Source organism: Saccostrea cucullata, unplaced genomic scaffold (genome assembly GCF_032062105.1).
Source record: "Saccostrea cucullata isolate Sc308-1 unplaced genomic scaffold, CSIRO_AGI_Scuc_v1 ctg319, whole genome shotgun sequence".
Lineage (NCBI taxonomy): Eukaryota > Metazoa > Mollusca > Bivalvia > Ostreida > Ostreidae > Saccostrea > Saccostrea cuccullata.
The window spans coordinates 1,723,025-1,744,969 of record NW_026920610.1 but is presented as its reverse complement, the minus strand read 5'-3'; the positions used below and the strand labels follow the sequence as shown (position 1 = coordinate 1,744,969).

Below are 21,945 nucleotides of genomic sequence, written 5' to 3'. Positions count from 1 at the left end.
GGTTTGCGTCTCCCGCCAATTCATATTTCTTTTAATATCCACACATGCTATATATCAATTTATTCAGGGAGATTAGCTTCATCATTTAATATGATTTTCAAGGATATTGCCCGTCCCATTTTTTTAGTAAAAGACGCCAAATTTAACGTATTTCATATTTCAACACGAATATTATTTTCATTGAAAAAATTGATTTATTTCATAAATTATCAAACTTTTATAATTAAAATGACCTGAATTAGTGTAATTCATGCTTCTATTATTTAAACTTTTCATTTTCCGTTATAAAAAATGTCAAAATGTCGGTAAAAAAGAAGATTTTTCAATTTTCCTTGATAAAGTGAAACCGTTGCCATGGCAACAAAAATATAAAAATCAACCTTTCACATATCTACCGATTCCATCAAAATCCATGAAGTTATTAATTTGATCATTTTCATTAATTTAAATTAAAAAAATATGTATGTCCCCAATATTATTTCCATGGAAACAGGGGCTATATTATTGGTTCGGAACATAAAAATGAGGCTTTTTCTACACTTCTAAAGACAACATTGATTTCACCTTGTCATGGTGAATGTTAAAGACTAAATGTTATTTTTGATATTGTTTTTAGGCATAAATTGGCCAAAAATATTCAAAATAAAACTCCTCCTGTGCTTCATGATGGTCTAAAAATTTATCCCATGGAAGATTCAAGAACTCTAGTACTTATGGCAATTAATCTTTACATCTGAATATCCTGATGAAATTGTCCATGAATTATACTGCAACACCTTTAGAAGTACATGTATATGTATATAAACATACTTCAGAACATGTTGCAACTAAACCAATTAAAAGCCTATGAATTTGACCACATGCTGATTTAGTTATTCCAAAATGTAGTAACTTCTAGACATCTTTGTAGCAAAATATCTTTATTCAGTTATGGCTGGTGACTGTCATTATACATCTATGCCATTTTTTGAGTGAAATGTTGTAAGCATTGCATCCATGAAGCTGCTGTTTTTATAATTAAATGATTTCTTTACTTCGAAGAGTAGAAATGCTATCTTTAAAGTAATGTTTGTTTGCCCTCTCTTGACTCAGGGTAAAATTATTGGGTCAATAGGTGAGAAAATCTTCAACAACATTTTTTAAGGGGATAAGAGGAATAAAAAAAAAAATATGGCCCTGCATTGAAAAAAAGTTTTCAGTCTGGTCATCTAAGTCAGTCGGTCTGGAGAGGCCAACAACCAAACATTTTTTAAAGATGGCCTATTTCTACACTTCATGGACATTAGCTCAATCATTGGATTAGGTAGTCTGAGAATCAAAATTGAAATATCAGACAGAACAAAATAAATATGAATTCTAAGTGGCATCAATTCATACTTTAATGAGTTTACAGAGTACTTCTGATTTCATAGAAAAAGCAAATTCTGCAAAATGACAACACTGTCATGCATATTTTTGTCAAGAACAGGGAAAAAGAAACAATGCTACAGTGATAGATATATCTCCTTGATATCCATAAAATAATAAATTACATATAACAAATTTTTCTCCTACATAAAAAAATAAAAGATATTAAATGTAAACAATTTTAACATAAACTATATGTATTTGTGAGAGATTTTAATTTTAGTAGATTACTTAACTGGTCTTATCATTCCTACTAAATTAACAACCTTACAATTTCCAAGTATCATACAGTAGATATAATTATACATGTTCACTGCAGCTTTATGTACAAAACTCATCAGTTTTCAGAAATACTTATTTTAGCATATTAGGTCCTGGTAAGAACAAAATTTAATGAATAAAAATATTAATCTTAACTGTTCATGTATTAATTTCCTTGCAATTTTACAAACCCTTTTAAGAAACTTGTAACATGTAAGTATAGACAAAAGCAACCTTCAATTAATACCTATGATGTATACATTTATTTTACTGAAAACAAATTCAAAGATGGACAAACAGAGCATGCACTGCAATCATCACATACACATATTTTCTAAATATATGGAAAACAGCATGTATATACTAAATAGGATGTTGTTAAACATTAAATTTTCTTTTATAATCTATAGACATATAAAAATATGCATTGGGTATAACAAGTCAGAAGTTCTTCTCCAAATCTCCATTGATTTTGCCATGTCTGGTTCAACATCTTAGCTTGATCCATCCAACTTTCTTTAATATTCTTGAGCTGGTATGGGATGACCTCTACTTTGATTGATGGCACAAATCTTTCAAGGAAACAATGAAGTACTTTTTTTGGTTCTTACCTATTCCAATTAATGACCCATGATCTGCAATCATATGTGTTCATTTTTACAATAACATTTAAGGAATTGCATTTTTGGAATTGCATAAGGAATTGCACTGAGTTTCATTCACTCAATGAAATGAAAAAATTTCCAATTTAATCAATGAAGAATCAATATGAAATTATTGTAAAATTTACAGATTGAATAAGTGAAATGCAAATGCTTGATCAAGAAAATTAATCTTCTTGTCATGCACAATCTGTATCTCTTTTTTATTAATTATAAAATGATATATTAATTAAAATCAAACCTCATTCAAAAATGTAACTTGAACAATTGAATACCTGTTTCAATTATGTTACAAATATTATAATGCTAAAAAGCAAGGATTTTATTTTTCACAATTTCTTGAATGAATGCGCATTTTTATTTTTTGGCAATGTTGGGATATTGGTCACATCCTGACATCCGTTCATTCATCGTTTTTAAATCCGAAGTCAGTAGATCATTCATAACTTTCAGTAAAATAAATAGTTAAATAATTACCTGATGAAAATACTAGGGGCCTATCAACAATCAAACTGTCAACATGGTCAACATCATCAATGGACATGGTCAAATGCACCGTGACTTTTCTTCCCTGTAGGGACTGCATATAGCATTATACTTTACAGAATATTCTCAGGTCTTTTCTTTTTTCTTTTCCATTCTCACTTAAAATTTTTGTGTAGTAGTGAAGCGAGAAACACACAACAGCACAATGCATCAATGACTTTCTTCTGATCGGAATGGCCATGCAACTTGCCACGTTCCGTATCGAAAATAAACAAGTCCTCCTTTATTGGTTCATACACATGCATCACGCTAATCTCAAACGCTTTAAAGATTCCTATGCTTTGATTTGTTATAAGACTTTCTCCTGAAAACATCTTATGTTTTTAGTCCTAACAATAAGTGACAACAAACATCAAGTATGACAGAGGAAATTCGTTACCGAAATGCTTAGCATCGCTGGTTTAAATTCGCCTGTTTCAAACGCTTTGGTGATTCGCAAGAGTTATCTCCCTGTAAACGCAAACCTTACCTTAAGCTCATACAAATCACACCAAGGTCAATGACCTTGTGACCTTGACTGTGACCTATATGCTAAAAATATTTTTTGGAACTTTGTTGCTGCCGGGCGTATAGTGTTTCACAAACACATCTTGTTTAAAACTGAATTTTACAACGGTATGCTTGGTCTACCCGATCAATACATATAGAGGATTCGCGGCGGAGTGGCCGGTCGACAAGGGATGCTAACTCATCCCAGGTAGCTGATCCCACCTCCAGAAATTTTCAGTGGTCTGTATTAATGTCCTCTTCACAGTTTTGTGTTTGTAGATTTTTTTAGGATCGATCTCTGCTTACTTTCTTTAACGTTTTCATTCCATTGTCACTGTTGATGAAATGAATTTTCCGCTGTACAGCTATGAATCTTGCTACAAGTTCCGTAGTAATGGGACGGTATATGGTGTCCCGTGTCGAGAATTACATAAATGTTGCCTATTTCTTTAACAAACTGTTTTCTTTTTTTAGAAAGAAGTTTGTTGATATTTAAATAACAACTGTAATCAATGAAAAAAATAAACTCGAATCCCAGCTTTCATAAAATAAGGATCTGTTTAGGAAATTGGTATATCTGTGTGTAAAAATTGTTACCTTACTGCCCAATTATGGCTTTGTTAGCATTGATGCGAGATAAGTGTACTGAATTTGGACGCTTCCTTTAAATTTGATGAATCATTGCTCCAATTTTCTTTCAAAAACATTTTGTTTTACATTGTTTATTTCTCACATTTAATTTTGTACTCTAGTTTTCCTATGTATTGATCGAACAAAGAAGGACGAATTTTACAGACCTTTATGTTTTCATACTTAGTTTGACTACGGAATGTTCCAACTACTAAATTTCGAATAGACATTTTACATCTAGATTTATCAACGTTTTTACCCATCTTTTTTATTCCTACATTGATTAATGTATTCATTTGACCTGAAAAAAAATGACACCACAGAGCCTGACACATTTGGTTCAGGTGAATAATTTAAAAGATAAGACAGACAGTAATGGTCACCTAGCAACAAAACTCTATGATGAACATGATGAATAGAAGTTTTTTTTATCGTCAAACTCCCTTATTTATGTACCAATATACTATTTGATTACCACCTGCATATAAACCATATCTCCCAGTTGATTTGATCAGCAAATTTTAAAACGAGTCGGCTATTGACAAATAAATTCAGGAAACAAGGATATCAAAATTCTTACATATTATAAGTTAACATTTCGCAAATTCTGTTTGATTTAATGACCATGTTAGCAAATTAATACAATCTATCATTAAAGATGAACATGAATAGTAAAAGGAGGAGAGTTATCTTGATTGATCATATTAGGCTTCTCAAGTTGTCCTCCTCCAGTGGCAACATACTATAAAGCCTAAGTTTTGTCCAAATTATTGTGCTTCATCAGAAAGGATATCTCCTTCATTGTCATATACTTGGGCATGACCAAATTGACTTCATTATGATTGGCACAGAGCAGCAACAAGGTAAAAGCAATCAGGTATAACCGTATAATCAAACTTACAAAAGCAAAGGGTTTATATACCCAGCTCTGATGTAGAAGATAGGAAAACTAATATTGTGTATGCTTATTTTTGAGTTGTGTTCATCTTAAAGTCAAATGCTGAGTAACTGATATTTTTCATACAAATTGTTAGATTATGATATTTTTTTTTACACCGAATTGAATACGGATTTGCCATATGCCTGATCATGACAAGGGGCACATGGCATCCATGACCTGTTGACAAAGGATGCCCACTCCTCCATGGCACTTGTCCTAAATGTTTTATTTTTTAGTCCAGGCATGTCAAATATAAAATTCATTCTAAAAAAGCCTGTAGAACATTAGACATTTTTAACTACCATGGCATTAATCTCACCTCTAGAGGTCCATGTTTGCTCTGATCCCAATTTGTTTAGTTTCAAAGGACTCTTGAGCTTGATTAATGTTCATTACCTTCATATTTAATTCTTGCTTTTAAATTCTCACAATTGAGTATCTGGTATATAAACAGGCTGAATTTATGAGTACACACTTGTTTCTGAAGCCATCAACATACCGGTATCCTTAGACCTAGGTCATACAACAACATAACTTAAAAACATTAAAGCTGTTAGCATTAGTAGAGGAGTGAATTTAACTTGCACTCTATTTTTTCAAGGTAAAAAAAAAAGTCTCTTGAAAAAATCATTGTCAGTTATTTATTTTCATATCTTTTTTTCAATAATTATAAAATTATTTATTCATATAACCATACAACTATAACAAGGAAATCACACTGAACAGGTCCAGCATTGGCAATCTGAATTCAACAATCCACACATAGATTAAAAAAATAGCTTGGACTTGTTTTTTCTTTCATTGCAACAAATTTTAAATGTTGTGCATTTTTTGAACAAACTGTTTTCTTGTTAAGAAGGAAGTTTGTAGATATTTACAGTAACAACTGTAGCCAATGAACAAAAAATTTCCCTACTTCCGGCTTTCAGTCAGGAGCGTACAGGAATGAAAATTTTTATAAACAACTAGAAAAATATAGGCCATGACACTCATGTGGGTTACTTAGCCCTGCTGCTGTGTTTTATCTGATGTTTAATATATCCTTATATTCCCACTGGACAGTTTGTTTCAGCACAGGTGAGCTAAAAATGTTGGAAAAACAGAAAATTTGTAACAAATTTTCGAAGTCTCCCATTCCAGTAATAATAAGTATATTAATGAAAATGAAACTTTCATTTGATCTGCAAGTCAACAATATCCAAGGACAAAAAAAATCAGCTCATTATGCCTAAATAGAAGGGAAAAAGTCTAGAAAAAACAAAAGAATGACAGTGAAGGAAGGATGGATGGATGGAAAGGGGTAACACCATATGCCCTGAACATTTCATAAATAGAACAAACAAATAAATTTGTCAAAATTTTTCAACTGAGTAATACTTAACAGTGCAATGCTAAATATCAATAAATATTAAAAATGACTGATCTCATAGTGGGATGTTAGTAGTTTAACATCTGTCAATCACAATCTATGCAACATATTCAAAGAGAAAGGTATAATATTAAAATACTTGCATTCAAAGCCAGATAAACAGTGTTTTAATTAAAACAATTAATGTAAAAATGTATCAATATAGCACTTACTAGAACAAATGACATGCATATCCATATAGCTACTACACACAAAAATATTATTGCACCAAAAAGCAAACCACTAGTTTGATTATTTTTTGTTTGTTTGTTTTTTTGTTCAAGACACATTTGGTTATAAATACATAAAAATACCACTTTCATAGGAACTTCCACATGTTGCATCAGGTTAAATCTGACTTCTGACCAGTAAAAAATTTGTTAAAATGTTTAAAAGGATACTTTAGGCTTAATAACAATTTTGATTTTTAAAGCATTTCTTTCCGCATCCAATAGGAAAGGAGATTTCCCATGATAGAGATCAGAGAGGTCTATGAGATCATTGAAGTTGTGAGACAGCTGCTCACTATCAAAGTAGCAGTTTTTTGTAACACACTTGGCAACAAACTCAATGCCTTCCTGTTGTCCAAAAATCAAAACACTGATCTGCACTTGGCGGCGCTCATGGGAGTTGGATGTCACGGTCAAACGAACAGTGTCATAAACAACTTCATCTAATTCATAGTTCCAAAAATGACCAATCATGACACAGGGCTTAAAAATAACTCCATCTGGATAAAAATCCACATGCCAATCCCACATGGAGAAGTCATCTCCACCAGGACCTGAGATAGGAGTGGAGAAGAATGCTCTCAAAACATCCCCTTGACTAACGCTTTTAACATCTGGAACAAAAATTTCAGTGCTCCAGGTGTCACTTGTGTAGATTCTGGGGTTAAAGGACACATGATGTGAAACACCGGAAAAGGAAGAAATATATCTGGGTTCTAGTTCTTGAGCTGCAAGGACAGAGTCTGTTTTGGAAATAAGCTGAGAACATGGAATTGGTTTCCTGTCTACATTTTCTCCTTTTGCTTGTTCATTTAATAATGTGCATAGGTGCTGAATTTCTTCCTGCACCTTTAATTTCCAATTATCTATTGATACATCCTGGCTTCCAATGAACCCTCCCACCTCTTCCAATGAACTCATGTTTTCATGCTGCATCATAGGGAACTTGATCAGCGGTACAACAGTTTCAATGATATTTTTCAACTTGCTTTTGAGCTTCTTTGAGTTTGATTTCAATTCTTTGTAAGAAGCCAACCAAAGTTTGACCTTCTCATATAAAGTGTATTCATCATCAACAATGATGTCTGAAGATCTTAAGAACTTAATCAGCATTTCTGATGAAATACCCATAAAATCAGGAGTATTCATAACATACTGAAAATTCCATGTGATATATTCCTCGCATATCTCTTGCAACTGTTTATGGTCACACATAATTGCATACTTAAGCCATGATATCACTTGAGACTGAGAGGGCGGTGCCACAAAATGGCTGCTCATGTAATTGATGCACACATCAGACAGGTCATTGATGTTGTACTTGTCGGCGAGAATGAGGATAGGGAGGACACTGGTCTGGCTAAGGTGTATCCTCCCAGTATAAAGGTACTGCAGAAAGTCCTCAAACACGTCCTGGCACTCTGGCTCCTCCTCCAACGAAATCTGGGATGTATACGCCTCGGGCCATGTGGGACTTGTTAACATTGTTTTGAAAACATCACTGGAGATGCTCAAGATGAGTTTATGAGCATGAAAGGTTCGATCCCCAATGCAGAGACGGAGGTCACTTAATTCAGGGTCGCTGTAGAGAATACTCAGTTTTTTAATTGTTGAAGTAGAGTTATCCACTTGGTGACCAAGATCCTTTCCAACACACCACCGTTTTCCAGTCATTTTGATGTTGTTTAACCTTTCATCCTACAAGTACAAATGAGGCAAAAGTCTTTTTAAAATCTCTTTGAAGGAAAACATAACAATACTAAAGTTAACATTTAAAAATTAATCGTCCTCAAAGTGTAATTAATCTTTAAAATGTCAAATTCAAACCAAAACTTTACATTTAGGCCTAAATAAAATAAAATAATTTCCTTTTTTCTGACCTGTCAACAAACGATTTATGGTCGCATCCATTTTGAAAAGTCCCGGATGAATGCGGATGAATGCTTTCACATAAATAATTAAAAAAATAAAAGGAGACAAATCAACAAGATGAAAAAAAAATTAATTGTATTTCAAGTAATAACACCTAATATTTAAAAAAAATTCTTCGGTTAGGCCTACATATCTATTTTGGAGCTTGTCTAAGCAAGCAGTTTCTTTTTCGGTCATTAGCAACCCCGTTTTCACGCACGCGTTCTTTCCCAGAATTCCTCTGCAAAAGCAAAACGATGGCGATGGATAATTCAACGCCAAGTCGGCACGAGAAAAGTTTGGGATTGCTTACAACGAAATTTGTGTCATTATTGCAAGAGGCAAAAGATGGTGTTTTAGATCTGAAAGTTGTAAGATAATTTTATGTCAGTTTTTAAGCCATGCTTCTGTGAGAAAATGCTTGCAATCCTTTGTTTACAATTCAAAATTTGAATGTAACACTACAACTGACGACTGACAGGACATGTTTATAAATTATTAATTTTTGCTTCATTTAAAAGTTGTACAAATCTTGGTTTAAGCCCTATATTTTGCACACCCATGAAACCTTGCTCATTTATTAATGTCATCTAAAGATTTTATTTGTATATATAGGACACCCCCCCCCCCCCCCCCCCCCCCCCCGTAAGAATAATCTAACAATCTAACTGTGTCCCAGGAAAAATATAGAAGTGGAGACAAGGTTAACTGACAATTTAGGATGATATAAAAGAGGCACACATTGTTTTATCCGAAAAAACCAGCGGGGGTTCAATGTTAACAGTGTGCGAAACTAACTTCAAAGTCCTTCGGACTTTCGGTCCATAGACATTTCATTTTCTATAGACCGCAGCAACTTCCTATGGACCGAAATTTAGAATACTACATTCAATGCTAAAATATTGAAATTAAAATAAACGTATTTGATGTAAAATGGTGAAATAATTACACTTTCCAGTAGTTTTTGTACTGGATAAAAGATTACAACAAGAATCAAAAAACACGGTAAGATGACTGACTACAACAGCATTGATAAACGACTCAAACATTGAGAATGTCTGTCTGATAGACAAGAGTAATAATAATTCCCGAGCGTGCACCCTCAACATACTTTAAACGGTCGAAGAAGGACATGTTTCTTCTGCACTGTTTTGGTGTCCGCGGCCATTAAGTAATCACAACTTAACCTCCCCTCATGTTAAAAATAAAATATTCCGATTCGAATTATTTCTGCATACATCGTGGAACAAACTATTATAACTAAGGGGTGATCGGAATACATCAGTGTAATACAGACGTTTTATTTAAACTGGTCCTCCTTTTTGTGGTTTGTATATTAGAGACAAGCAGGGAACCAGTTTCTTACTCAGAATTCCTATAGACAAGTCGGTCTATTAATATTTCGATCGGTATAGACCGACTAGATTTTCTATAGACATTGTCTACCGGTCCACCGTTAATTTCGCACACTGTGTTAAATAGGGGGAGTGGCTTACCTGTTCTTGTATATTGAATAAATGTAGGGAATTTTTGTTATGGAACTATGCACAAATTTTCCTGATACATGATGAATAAGTGTTAATATGTCAGAACTGCATGAGACAGTGTTGCATGAGACAGTTTAGACTGTGACATTGTCAAATGACGTTGGAATTTAAGAAGACAGCCAAGCATCTGGTTAAACGAGACTATAGGTCTTGTGCAATATTTAACATGTTTAATGAAATACATTACAGAGTAGATACAAATATTTTTTATTACTTCTAAGCTTTGTGCTAATAAAGAAAAGTAAACATATCTTGGTAAAGAGCATTTACTTTTGGTCTTTTGTATGTTTTAAAATGAATTCGCATGGTACTCTGGTAGCGAAGGAATTCTGGGAATGTTGCACAGTAAAATTTGGCTGACATATGTACAGATTTCAATTTCATCTTTTCTTACACATGAGTCTATTGAGCTCCCTGCGCTTGCTATAAATTGTAAGGAAATGTCCAACAAGCCCCCAAAATTGAATATTTGATGGGGGGGGGGGGGAAGGGGGGTGATCAGGACTTCCTGTGGGGAGGATATGGTATTATTTTCAATATCAGTATTCTTAGGCATAATAATTTCATCACATTACATTTAGTAGTACAAATTAAATTCAATGAATTGTTTGCCTTTTGAAAGGCTGCTGATCAACTAGCTGTGAGACAGAAGCGGAGAATATATGACATAACTAATGTGTTGGAAGGCATAGGTCTCATCGAAAAGAAATCCAAGAATAGCATTCAGTGGAAGTAAGTTGGAATATTGTATTTAGATTTTAAAATGTTATTTATAAAGGTAGCTATACTGTTTTACAAGACTCTAATTATTTCTTCTTTCTTGTTTTTGCAGAGGTGCTAGTGCAAATTATTCAGGAACAGAAGATGGGTAAGAATGAAAAAGAATTGTTATTTTGACGTCTAAGGAGTATAAAGAAGGATATTTAAGGAAAAAATACAATGAAATACATTTGAACTTCTATATATCAAAGTCTCCAAACACTGATTATAGTGATATCTCAAATAGCATGGATATGTCGAAGTGATTTGGAAATCCTAGCCACTTATACCTCAATATCTTGAATCCATGGATATCTCAATGGTTTTTTTTTTTGGTCCCATATATTGTTGGATAATAATATTTGACTTTAGATGAAAATAAGGAAAAAGCAATATGTTACGGAACATGCCCATATATGAATAAAGAAAAAGAATTGAAAATTTCAACTATAATAAGATTTCTCAAGTGTAATAATTCACATTGATTTAAATATGATATCCTGCAAAATCTGCTTTTTATGCTTCTGTTTGTTACAATTTGAAATGATACAATAAGATAAGATAGGATAGAATAGAAAAGATAGAAGTCAGCAAAAAGAATTTCATTATTATATTGAAGTTTTAATGTTTTACAGAGTAAATCAAGGAAATGGTACAGAAATCTCAGACCGACTTTTGACCCTAAAACAAGAAATTGATGAATTGGAGCAGCAGGAAAAAAAATTAGACCTGCATAAGACCTGGGTGCAGCAGAGTATAAAGAATGTCACAGATGAAGTCACAAATACACAGTAATGCCTCGGATATCTCAATTTATAATGCTTGAACATATAGTCTCATTTATTTAAAAACTAAACAAGAGGCCCATGGGCCTTATAGGTCACCTGTGCATTATGCAACAACTTTCTAGTGATTAAATTTAATTCATCATAACAATACACTTAGCAGTTGCTTAGTTTGTTTACTCAATACCCATACACAAGGTAGGGGAACAAAAAATGTATTTCAACTAATCAGCCATATTCAGCAATAATCAGTAGTGCCCCTACTACACATGAACCCCTGACCCTAAGGCCTTGATATTTGATTAATACCAAGGAGCAGATTTCAAACCATTCATTCATTTTCAGTATATAAGTACACCCCCCCCCCCATATTACCCCTGACCATGGGACCTTGAAATTCACAATTCTGGAAGATTAGGGCCCTTGTAGATAATAACTATATAGGTAGTTCATCTGCTTAATACCCTAGAGCAGAGAAGAAATTTTTTTTAAAGATTTAATGAATTTTCACTATATAATCTATAGAGCCCTGCACTAACACCAAAACCCCTGACCCTGGGGCAATAAAATTCATAATTTTGGTAGAGGCACTCTTGCTCATCATAACTAGGCACTTAGTTAGTTTATTTAATACCCAGGAGCAATGAAGAAGATTTTCAAAAAAATCCTGTATTTTCACTATATAATCAATAGAGCCCCACCCTAACACCAGAACCCCTGACACTGGGGCCATAAAATTTTTTGGTTGAGACACTCTTGTTCATCATAACTATGCACTTAGTTAGTTTATTTAATACCCAGGAGCACAGAAGAAGATTTTGAAAGAACTCATGTATTTTAACTACATAATCTATCGCACCCCCCCCCCCCCCCCCCCCCCCCCCCCAGCGCTAGAACCCCTGACCCTTGGGCCATAAAATTCACAATTTTGGTAGAGCCACTCTTGCTCATCATAACTATGCACTTAGTTTATTTAATACCCAGGAGCAGAGAAGATTTTCAAAGAATTCATGTATTTTCACTATATAATCAATAGAGCCCCCCCCCCTAAATACCAGAACTCCTAATCCTGGGGCCATAAAAATCACAATATTGGTAAAGGCACTCTTGCTCACCATAACTAGGCACTTAGTTAGTCAATTAATACCCAGGAGCAGAGAAGAAGATTTTCAAAGAATTCATGTATTTTCACTATATAATCAAACACCCCACCCTAACACCAGAACCCCTGACCCTGGGGCCAAAAAAACACAATTTTTGTAGAAACTCTTGCTCATCATAATTATATACTTTGTTAGTTTATTTAATACCCAGGAGCAGAGAAGAAGATTTTCAAAGAATTCATGTATTTTCACTATATAATCAATAGAGCCCCACCCTAACACCAGAACCCCTGACCCTGGGGCCATAAAATTCACAATTTTGGTAGAGGCACTCTTGCTCAACATAACTATGTACTTATATATTTAATACCCAGGAGCAGAGAAGAAGATTTTCAAAGAAATAATGCATTTTCACTACCTACTTATTTAGCCCCACCCTAGCACTAGAACCCCTGACCCCAGGGCCATGAATTTCACAATTTTGGTAGAGGACTCATTGCTGATGACATTCATGCAAACAGTTTGACTGCTTGATGCCCAGGAGTAAAGAAGAAGATTTTTAAAGATTGCATTCATTTTAGTGGTTTTGGCCCCACCCCTCAGGCCCCTGGGGGGCAGGGATCATCTTCACAATTTTTGTTCCCCTTCACCCATAGATGCTTTGTGCCAAATTTGGTTGAAATTGGTTCAGTGGTTGCAGAGAAGAAGCTGAAAATGTTCAAATGTTAACGCACAACGCACAACGCACGACGCACGACGACAGACGAAAACGGATAGCAATAGGTCACCTGAGTTTACTCAGGTGACCTAAAAAGAGACACCTTATGAGCACCATGAAATAATCATATGATTGTACTTTGTAGGGCAGCATATGTCACCCATGAAGATATTTGTCGAAGTTTTCGAGATGTTACTTGCCATTCAAGCCCCCTCTGGTACCCAGCTGGAGGTTCCCATACCAGAAGTAGTAAGTAGAATTTTGACTAGTTATGTTTTTTAGGTGGTTGGAGACAGAAGACAGACACTTTGTCCGAAAACTATTCATTAATCTGTGTTCTTTGCTGGATTAAAAAAATCATCTATTTTTGATGGCCTCTTCATTATATTTATTTTGCAGGGTCCTGGCTTTAAAAAGAATTACCAAATGCATCTGAAGAGTCATACAGGACCTATCCATGTTCTTCTGGTAAACAAAGACACAGAGGAAACAAGCCCTGTTGTGGTACAGGTGCCCCCACCAAAGGAGGAGGACACAGAAAATCAGAATGTGGATCCAAACCAAACACAAAATAAATCAAAGAATGCCAAGGTAAAACACAGTCTCTGCAGAAAGCTCAAAAAGTTGTAAGTAGTTGTCATGTTGATATTATAATGTCATACTGATGGTACAATGTAATGACACTGTACATCTGTAATATATGGAGTGTATACAGATACATGTATTTATTTCATCTACTATTCATACTCGAAATGCTGACCAGTAAAAATTTGAACGCTCTTGGGATGTACTTTTTTTTTCTCAATTAGCGCTCACCACAGAAATCTCCATTACGTCCATCACAACCATCTTCCGATGTGGAATTCCCTACACGCATGTCAACAAGGTCATCTCCACGGAAACAAGGCCAATCATCACAATCAGGTAAAGTCACTTGTATTGAGAAAGTTTGAATGGATCAATCATCCAGTTGTGAATTTTGATGCTGTTATACTTACTAACTGCATAAAACTGTTTTAATTAGTGCCTTTAAAAAGATGTTAATTACATAAATCCTGTCTCAATTAGAATTTAAAAAGTTTCCAACTTAGCATTAAAATGTAAATTTTTTTGTTTTGATTTTTAGTTCCTTCCACATCTGATCCTCAGTCCTCACTGGATTCTCTTCCTGGTGACATTCTGTTTGATCCCAATGACCCCAGACATACAGGGCTCGGTAGGTTAAGAAGCAAATTCTTTTATTGATAATTATGTCAGGATGTATTGCACATTGATTTTTCATCTGATTATAAATAAATTTATTTCATTCACTTTGCAGATATCCCAAGTGAAGGAGATTTAATAGAGGAATTGATGTCTTCTGAAGGTTTGATAATTTTGTACTACATTTATCTAATTCTCAACATCATGTCTGATGTTTTGTAAATTTTGAATGTTCTGGATGGAGTTAATTGTAAAATTTCAACTTGCTACTAATCATGAATTATGCATAAATATTAACTCAGTAAATCAAAACTTTACCTCATGTTAGTATCAAAAATGTTCTGCAATGTGCATGCCCGCGTGAAAATCGAAGACAAATACATGTAAATAAGTGGTACTAAATTTGGGTCAGTAGTATCTGATGTGTCATTATTGTTTTATGTTTTAGCCTTTGCTCCACTCCTCCGGTTAAGCCCCCCACCATCAGACAGGGATTATTACTTCAATCTGGATGATACAGAAGGGGCATGTGACCTGTTTGATGTCCCTCTCTTAACCAATTACTGATCAGAAAACAACAGTTCCTCCACTACCTCAAGTGCCTTTACAGGGACCAATGCTTGTAGGCTAGACTGTACAAAGTGTACAGACACAACCCAGCCAGTAGATGCTAATTTCTCCCAGAATTATTCTAAACAAGAGAGTTAGAATAAGATTGTGGAGATTCTGTCAGAGAAGTTTTTACTTAACTCTAGTGCTGTTCTGCCTCAAATCAATTGCCCTGGAATTAATAAAAAAATTCTGAGCAATATTTTTCAAATGTATAGGTCTGGCCTTTGCATGTACTTAACGTTCTGGAAAATTCATAAAATTCAGTTGCAAAGATACATCTGTCAACACTGTTGGTACCTTCTCATGAAGTGCAACGAAGTGCTTGAAGATTTATTTGGAAACAAGTTTAGTAGTGCTATTATTTAAGCAATGTTATGAATTTTAGACTGATCGAACCTTCACTGATGGAATGGAGTAAGCTTGGAGTGATATGTAGAGCTGGAGTTTCATTTATATGTATTTTGCAAAAATAGAAAGAAAAAAAATTGTTACTTTTATAATTCATAATTCTTTTTAAAAAGTATGAAATGTCATTATAGGTCATATATTTTGTATTTTTTTTTTAGGGTTGGGTATTATAAATTTGCATAGTTTACTTAGATGTTTAGATAATTATTTTTTCTAAAGCAAAATTTTCTTAAATCGTGGAATAAAATATTTGAACCTTTTCTATTTTAGTAGAGAGATGTTAATTTGTTTTGTAATAAGGAAAGCAAAATAAAACCCCCCAAAAAGAAGATCTAGTAATATATTGCTTCTTGTATTTGACTATTAGGTTGTGTGTTAGGATTTTTTTTAGTGCAATTATGTATCAAAGTATATAGGATCAATAAATTGTATATTGAGAAAGAAATCTGGTTAATTGTAATGTACATCCTTTAAATCAGGTTCTGATTCTTAAAAATGCACACAAATGTCTAAGCACCATTAACTCAATGTCTTGCATCTATGGATATGCTAATGTTAGTACAAAGTTCGGCAGATAATGTTTGTGTTACAGACATACATTGTTTTTTAAATGCATTTTTTAAGGCCATCTTCTCACTGTTACACTTCTGCATGGTTTCTTATTTATCTGTATATAAGATATTGATTATGACTTTCTTGTTATGTCATTTTTTTGTTACTTGAAATTTGAATTGTTAGTGTTGAAAAATCTGGTATTTTTATATTTCACTTCCTTCATGTACCGTTTTGTTTGTGTAATCAAAGTTGTAAGTCTTTGATTTAGTTCTGACAGCTGTATTGCTCTCAGATTCATATTATCTTATGTTTCTTAGCTATGAGAAAAAAAAGAGAAAAGAAACAACAATAATAATCACTATGTAAAAAGTTAATTCCCAAAGTTATAATATCAATTTTTTTGATGTCATCATATTCTTTAAAAAAAACCTCTAGAGTACTGTTTCTACGGCTGGAATGTCAGTTAAGAGCTGTTTTTTGCAAATATTTTATAAAGATAATGTAAATGATAGAATTCTGAAAGTTACATGTTACATTTACATGTATTAAGAAGAAACTTCAACAAAATTGTCTGAAATTTACAACATGGTGAAAATAAAACTGTGATAGGAATAATGGAGATGTATTTTGATTATTATTTATATCTGTTCATCTGTTCGTATAAGGGTATAATGCTATTGGGTCAGTGTACAATAGAGAACACCATTCCATGTGTTATTAACCATTTATTACATGTACTTTATAAAAAAAAAGTACATGAATATTAAACATGTTGGACTTCTACAGGCTTGAATGTAGAAAGTTGGATCATTTGTTATATGATGTAAATGCAGTATGTTTTAAAGTAATGTGTGTGCAAGATTTTGAAAAAAAAATCATTTAGATTATTGAAACTGAATAGACTGTAACTGACCCAAACTATAGTTAATCAGGTCTGGACGATTTCCTTATAAATGTAAAAACCTTTTTTGCCCAATTAGAAAAAAAGCATTTTAACACACTCCAAAACAGATTTCAAGGGAACGCATACTTTTTTTCCTCAAAAAGATTTTCTTGAAAAAAATATCTTTGAAAGTAGGATGCAAAGTTTTGAAGATTGAAGAATTACCTACATGTACACTGTGATCAACCTTTACAATTTAATCTCAATGAAGAAAAAAGATTAATGCATGTAGAGATATTACTGTAATATATGATATTTTACGGAAGAAAAGATCACATCGTCATATTGATAATTTAATATTATCAACAAAAATTATAACGGTTGGCAGAAAAGTCCCATGTTTGGTAAGTTTGTATTATTTTGCCTAGTATTCTGATTTTCATAGACAACATTTCATGATTGATTGATTGATTATTATTGTTTAACGCCGAGTCGGCAATATTTCGGCGACCAAATTAAGTGAATAATACCATTTTTGAAAATTTTGGTTTGTCTGGCGGCCTCCAGTGATCCCAATCTTTTGAAAACCAGAGAAACGATCTTTTACATGCCCAGGGGGTTGTTATCCTTGACACGGGGCGCCATTTAACGTCCCATCTGACGGACTAAAAAAGACTGACATATCAAGGTCTCCAGACAGAGCAACATTATTGCTTTGATAATTATTCGATGATTTATTATTTGACTCGGTTGACAATCTCGTTCCAAAGATTGATTATAACTGATATAAACCCCCCAACCCTAAAAAAAGATTTCATCAGTGCAGACATAATTCCCTAAACATATTTTAATTTTATCTCCTTTGGACTTGTGGAATTTTTTGAGCCATATACTTATTATAAGTACACTGATTAATGATATGATCAATGAATTATTTCTCAAGACCAAATGTTGATAAAAACTTACTTGCTTACTACTTATGCCTGCTACCCTTTTTGGACATAGGTCGCTGACAAGATCCTCCAGGCCCATCTATCATGAGCAATGCTTTCTACCTCTTTTCAGTTCTTGTCCTGTCGTTTGACGTCTGCCACCAAATCTTTCCGTCAAGTGTTCTTTGGCCTACCTCTCCTAAGATTTTCTTGGGGGTTCCAGGATAGGGCTTACCTTGTGATCTTATTTTTGTCCTTGCAAAGAGAATGCCGTATCCACCTCCACCGTCTCGGCATTATTTCTTTCTATATAGGGGCTTGGTTTGTTCTCTGCCACAAATCGATGTTGCTGATTTTGTTGGGTCATCTAATCTGGAGGATGCTTCTCAGACACGAGTTGATGAATGTCTCGATCCTGTTTGTTGTGGTATCAGTCATCCTCCATGTCTCAGAACCATAGAAGACTACAGCCTTGACGTTGCTATTAAAAATCCTAACTTTGGTGTTGTAATTTTGTTGTAATTCCCTTGGTCTTCAAGATGTTTCCAAGGTGCAGGAATGCTTCTCTGGCATTTCCTATTCTTGCTTTTATATCTGCTTCCATTCTCCCTTGTTGGTCCATCTACACTACCGTTCTACTTATTCGATTTCCTTTCCTTCGATATTTAATGAAGCATGTGATGGTGTGTTTGCTCTTAGGAGCTTTGCTTTTGCAACAGTGATGTTGAGTCATATATGTGCTAATGTCTCTGCCACTTTTGTAATTTTCTCCTGCATTTGTGCCTGGTTATGTGATGAGAGTGCCAGGTCATCCACGAAGTCTAGATCGTTTGTGTCCACGATGTCTTATGTAATCCATACCTCCTTCTGTCTGTGGATTATTTCATTATCCAGTCTATTGCAAGAAGAAACAGAAAAGGTGACAGTACTTGGACAACCTTGACGAGCTTTCTGTTTTTACTTCAAATGGCTGTCAGTTGTCCTCTATGTACTGCCGTGCATGTCAGGTGTTCATAAGAGTTGCAGATGATATTTACCAGTTTACAAGGAACCCTATATTGTCGCAGAAGTTTCCATATTGTCTCCATGTGAACACTTTCAAAGGCTTTCTTGTAATCTATGAAGCCTACATAGAGGGAGGAGTTCCATTCAGCACATTGCTCGATGATAATACGCAACGTTGCTATCTGGTCCGTACAAGATCATTTTTTAGCTCACCTCAACAAAGTTGGGGGAGCTTATATAATACACTTGGCGTGGGTGTCGGCGTCCCGGGTTAAGGTTAAGTTTTTTGGAGCAGTTTTTTTTAAGTACTTCTATGTCCTATATTGATTAGACATGCATGGAAGATGTTTCTAGTGTGTTTCATTGTACCAGTCAAAGTTTCAGATGCTGCAATTTCAGCAAAGGAATGATCAGGTTAATGTTTTTGGAGCAGGTTAACATTTTTGGTGCAGTTTTTGGTGTAGGTCTCATTTCCGAGTAAATATAAGCCCTATGTTAATCAAACTTGCATGGATGGTATATCTTAGGATGCACACTACCAGGCTTGCTTCGGATGCTGAATCTGACCTACATTTTCCGCACGAGTGAACAGGTTTATGTTTTCGGTGCAGGTCGCATTTCCAAGTAACTATGAGCCCTGACCAAACTTGCATGATGATACATCTGAGGATGCATACTACCAGACTTGCTTCGATTGCTGAATCTGACCTACATTTTCCGGTTAAGTGAACAGGTTAAAGTTTTCGGTGCAGGTTTCATTTCAAAGATACTATGAGCCTATAATGACCAAACTTGCATGAATTGTACATCTTAGGATGCATGCTACCAGGCTTGCTTCGGATGCTGAATCTGACCTACATTTTCTTGTTGAGTGAACAGGTTAAAGTTTTTGGTGCAGGTTTCATTTCAAGATACTATGAACCCTATAATGACCAAACTTGCATGGATGGTACATCTTAGGATGCATGCTACCAGACTTGCTTCGGATGCTGAATCTGACCTACATTTTCTTGTTGAGTGAACAGGTTAAAGTTTTTGGTGCAGTTTTCACTTCCAAGGTACTATGAGCCCTATAATGACTAATCTTGCATGGATGATACATCTTAGGATGCATACTACCATACTTGCTTCGGATGCTGAATCTGATCTACAGTTTCTTGTTGAGTGAACAGGTTAAAGGTTTTGGTGCAGGATTCATTTTCAAGTAACTTTGAGCCCTGTAATGACCAAAACTTGCATGGATGGTACATCTAAGGGTGCATGCTACTAGGCTGACTTCGGATGCTGAATCTGACCTACACTTTCTGGATTAGTGAAAAGGTTAGTTTTTATACAGGTTTCATTTCCAAGTAACTTTGAGCTCTATGTTGAGCAAACTTGCATGGACGATACATCTTAGGATGCACACTAATGGACTTGCTTCAGATGCTGAATTCGACATACATTTTCCAGATAATGGACCTCATAAAAGTTATGGGTGCAGGTCTATTACCAAGAAACTATAAGGCTTATATGAACCAAACTTGCACAAATGATGCATCAAGGGATGAAAATTCAAACCTGCTTCAGATGCTGGATTTTAATTATGTTTTCATGATGAAGAACTAGTTTGAAGTGTTTTTATATAGGTCTATTCCAAAGTATCAAATCAAAATTGCATAAATTTTGCATTTTTGGATGTACACTTTTTGTTGGTTAATTGTGTGACTTTGCCTTACTTAAAGACAACATGCAATGAGGTGAGCTCTGTAATTTCTGATTACCTATGTTTATGAAATCCAGCTTGTTGGTCACGTAGCTTTCTATCCACTGTTTCTTTCATTCTTTTCAGTATGATTTTATTAAATACCTTCTTAGGAACATCCAATAGTGTTATTTCCCTATGGTTGGCACAGTCGCTGAGGTCTACCTCTATGAAGCTTGATGAGGTATCCTTGTCATTCTTCAGGGATTGTTTCTACCTCCTATATTTTCAGAAAAAGTGGGTGGAATATGTCGGCTGAGTTGTCAAACTTTGCCGGGATGTTATCAGGGCCTGCTGAATTGCCATTCCTCGTCTATTTTAAGGCTTTTTATTTCCTACTAGATGGAAGGTGGACCAGTAGGTGGTCCCCAGTCTATTTCTAGGTCTTCATCTACTGGTGTAACAATATGAGGATTAGGTGGAACTGGCCTATTCAACAATTCATCGAAAAACTCCTTTTCATCTCTTTCTTTGTTCTCTAGTTATTTCTCTGTCTTGTCTTTCACTTGCCTTTCTTGTTAGCTTTGCTTCCAAACTAGCTTCTTGGTGATGTCACACAGGTCTTTCATCCCTCCTGCTTTTGCAGCTTGTTCTGCTTCCGTGGCTTGTTCCTCAATGTACGTTTCTTTGTCTGCTTTCATACTTTCTTTTGTTCTCTTGTTAGCCTTTGCATACTGTTTTTGTGCGTTTGCCTTTTTCAGATCTTGTTCTGTTTGAATTGATCGACCAGGCCTTCTTATCCTTCCTCTCCTTTACTTTTCTGAGTGCGTCATTTGTGATCCACTCTTCATGATAATACTTTTTTATTCCAAGTACCGGTATTTCATGGCAGCGGGTGGTGGTGGTCTCTTTTATCCCTTTCCAATTAGTTCACCTATTTACTGTGGTGCTTGGTATTTGTTTTTTAATCTTATACTCCTGTAAGATTTGGGTATCTTGGAGAAAAAGCCTGATGTATTTCTTTTTCGCTGAGAGTTCTTTCTGTTTTCATTTTGTTGAGCTTTAGTTTGATGCTCCTGTCAGAAGACAGTGATCTAAGTTAACATCTGCTACTCATTTGACCGTGGTATCCTGCAAAGATCTTCTTAACTTTTTTTCAATGTTGATAAAAAAGTGAAAGAAAATCTTACTCATTTGTAGTTTTAGTTAATTGCTCCACTGATAATCTTAATACGGTTGATAAAAATTCAAACTAAACAACCAAAGC

General features: G+C 34.6%; 2 protein-coding genes across 2 annotated transcripts; one reads left to right on the top strand and one right to left on the bottom strand.

Annotated features, from left to right (window-relative positions):
- Positions 1 to 5,553: 5,553 nt before the first annotated feature.
- Positions 5,554 to 8,498, bottom strand: LOC134254184 (BTB/POZ domain-containing protein 17-like). Its single transcript, XM_062736731.1, has 2 exons — positions 8,454 to 8,498; positions 5,554 to 8,271 (listed from the first exon to the last, which is right to left on the bottom strand). The coding sequence occupies exon 2, from the start codon at positions 8,245 to 8,247 to the stop codon at positions 6,733 to 6,735; it is 1,515 nt and encodes a 504-aa protein (XP_062592715.1). The 5' UTR covers positions 8,248 to 8,271; positions 8,454 to 8,498; the 3' UTR covers positions 5,554 to 6,732.
- Positions 5,934 to 16,719, top strand: LOC134254193 (transcription factor E2F5-like). The gene is given in 12 exon segments (XM_062736743.1): positions 5,934 to 6,012; positions 8,686 to 8,855; positions 10,654 to 10,763; positions 10,864 to 10,899; positions 11,426 to 11,581; positions 13,542 to 13,583; positions 13,585 to 13,645; positions 13,796 to 13,987; positions 14,206 to 14,320; positions 14,523 to 14,612; positions 14,715 to 14,762; positions 15,048 to 16,719. Coding segments are annotated over 12 exon segments (1,188 nt in total). The 5' UTR covers positions 5,934 to 5,963; the 3' UTR covers positions 15,167 to 16,719.
- The last annotated feature ends 5,226 nt before the right edge of the window (positions 16,720 to 21,945 follow it).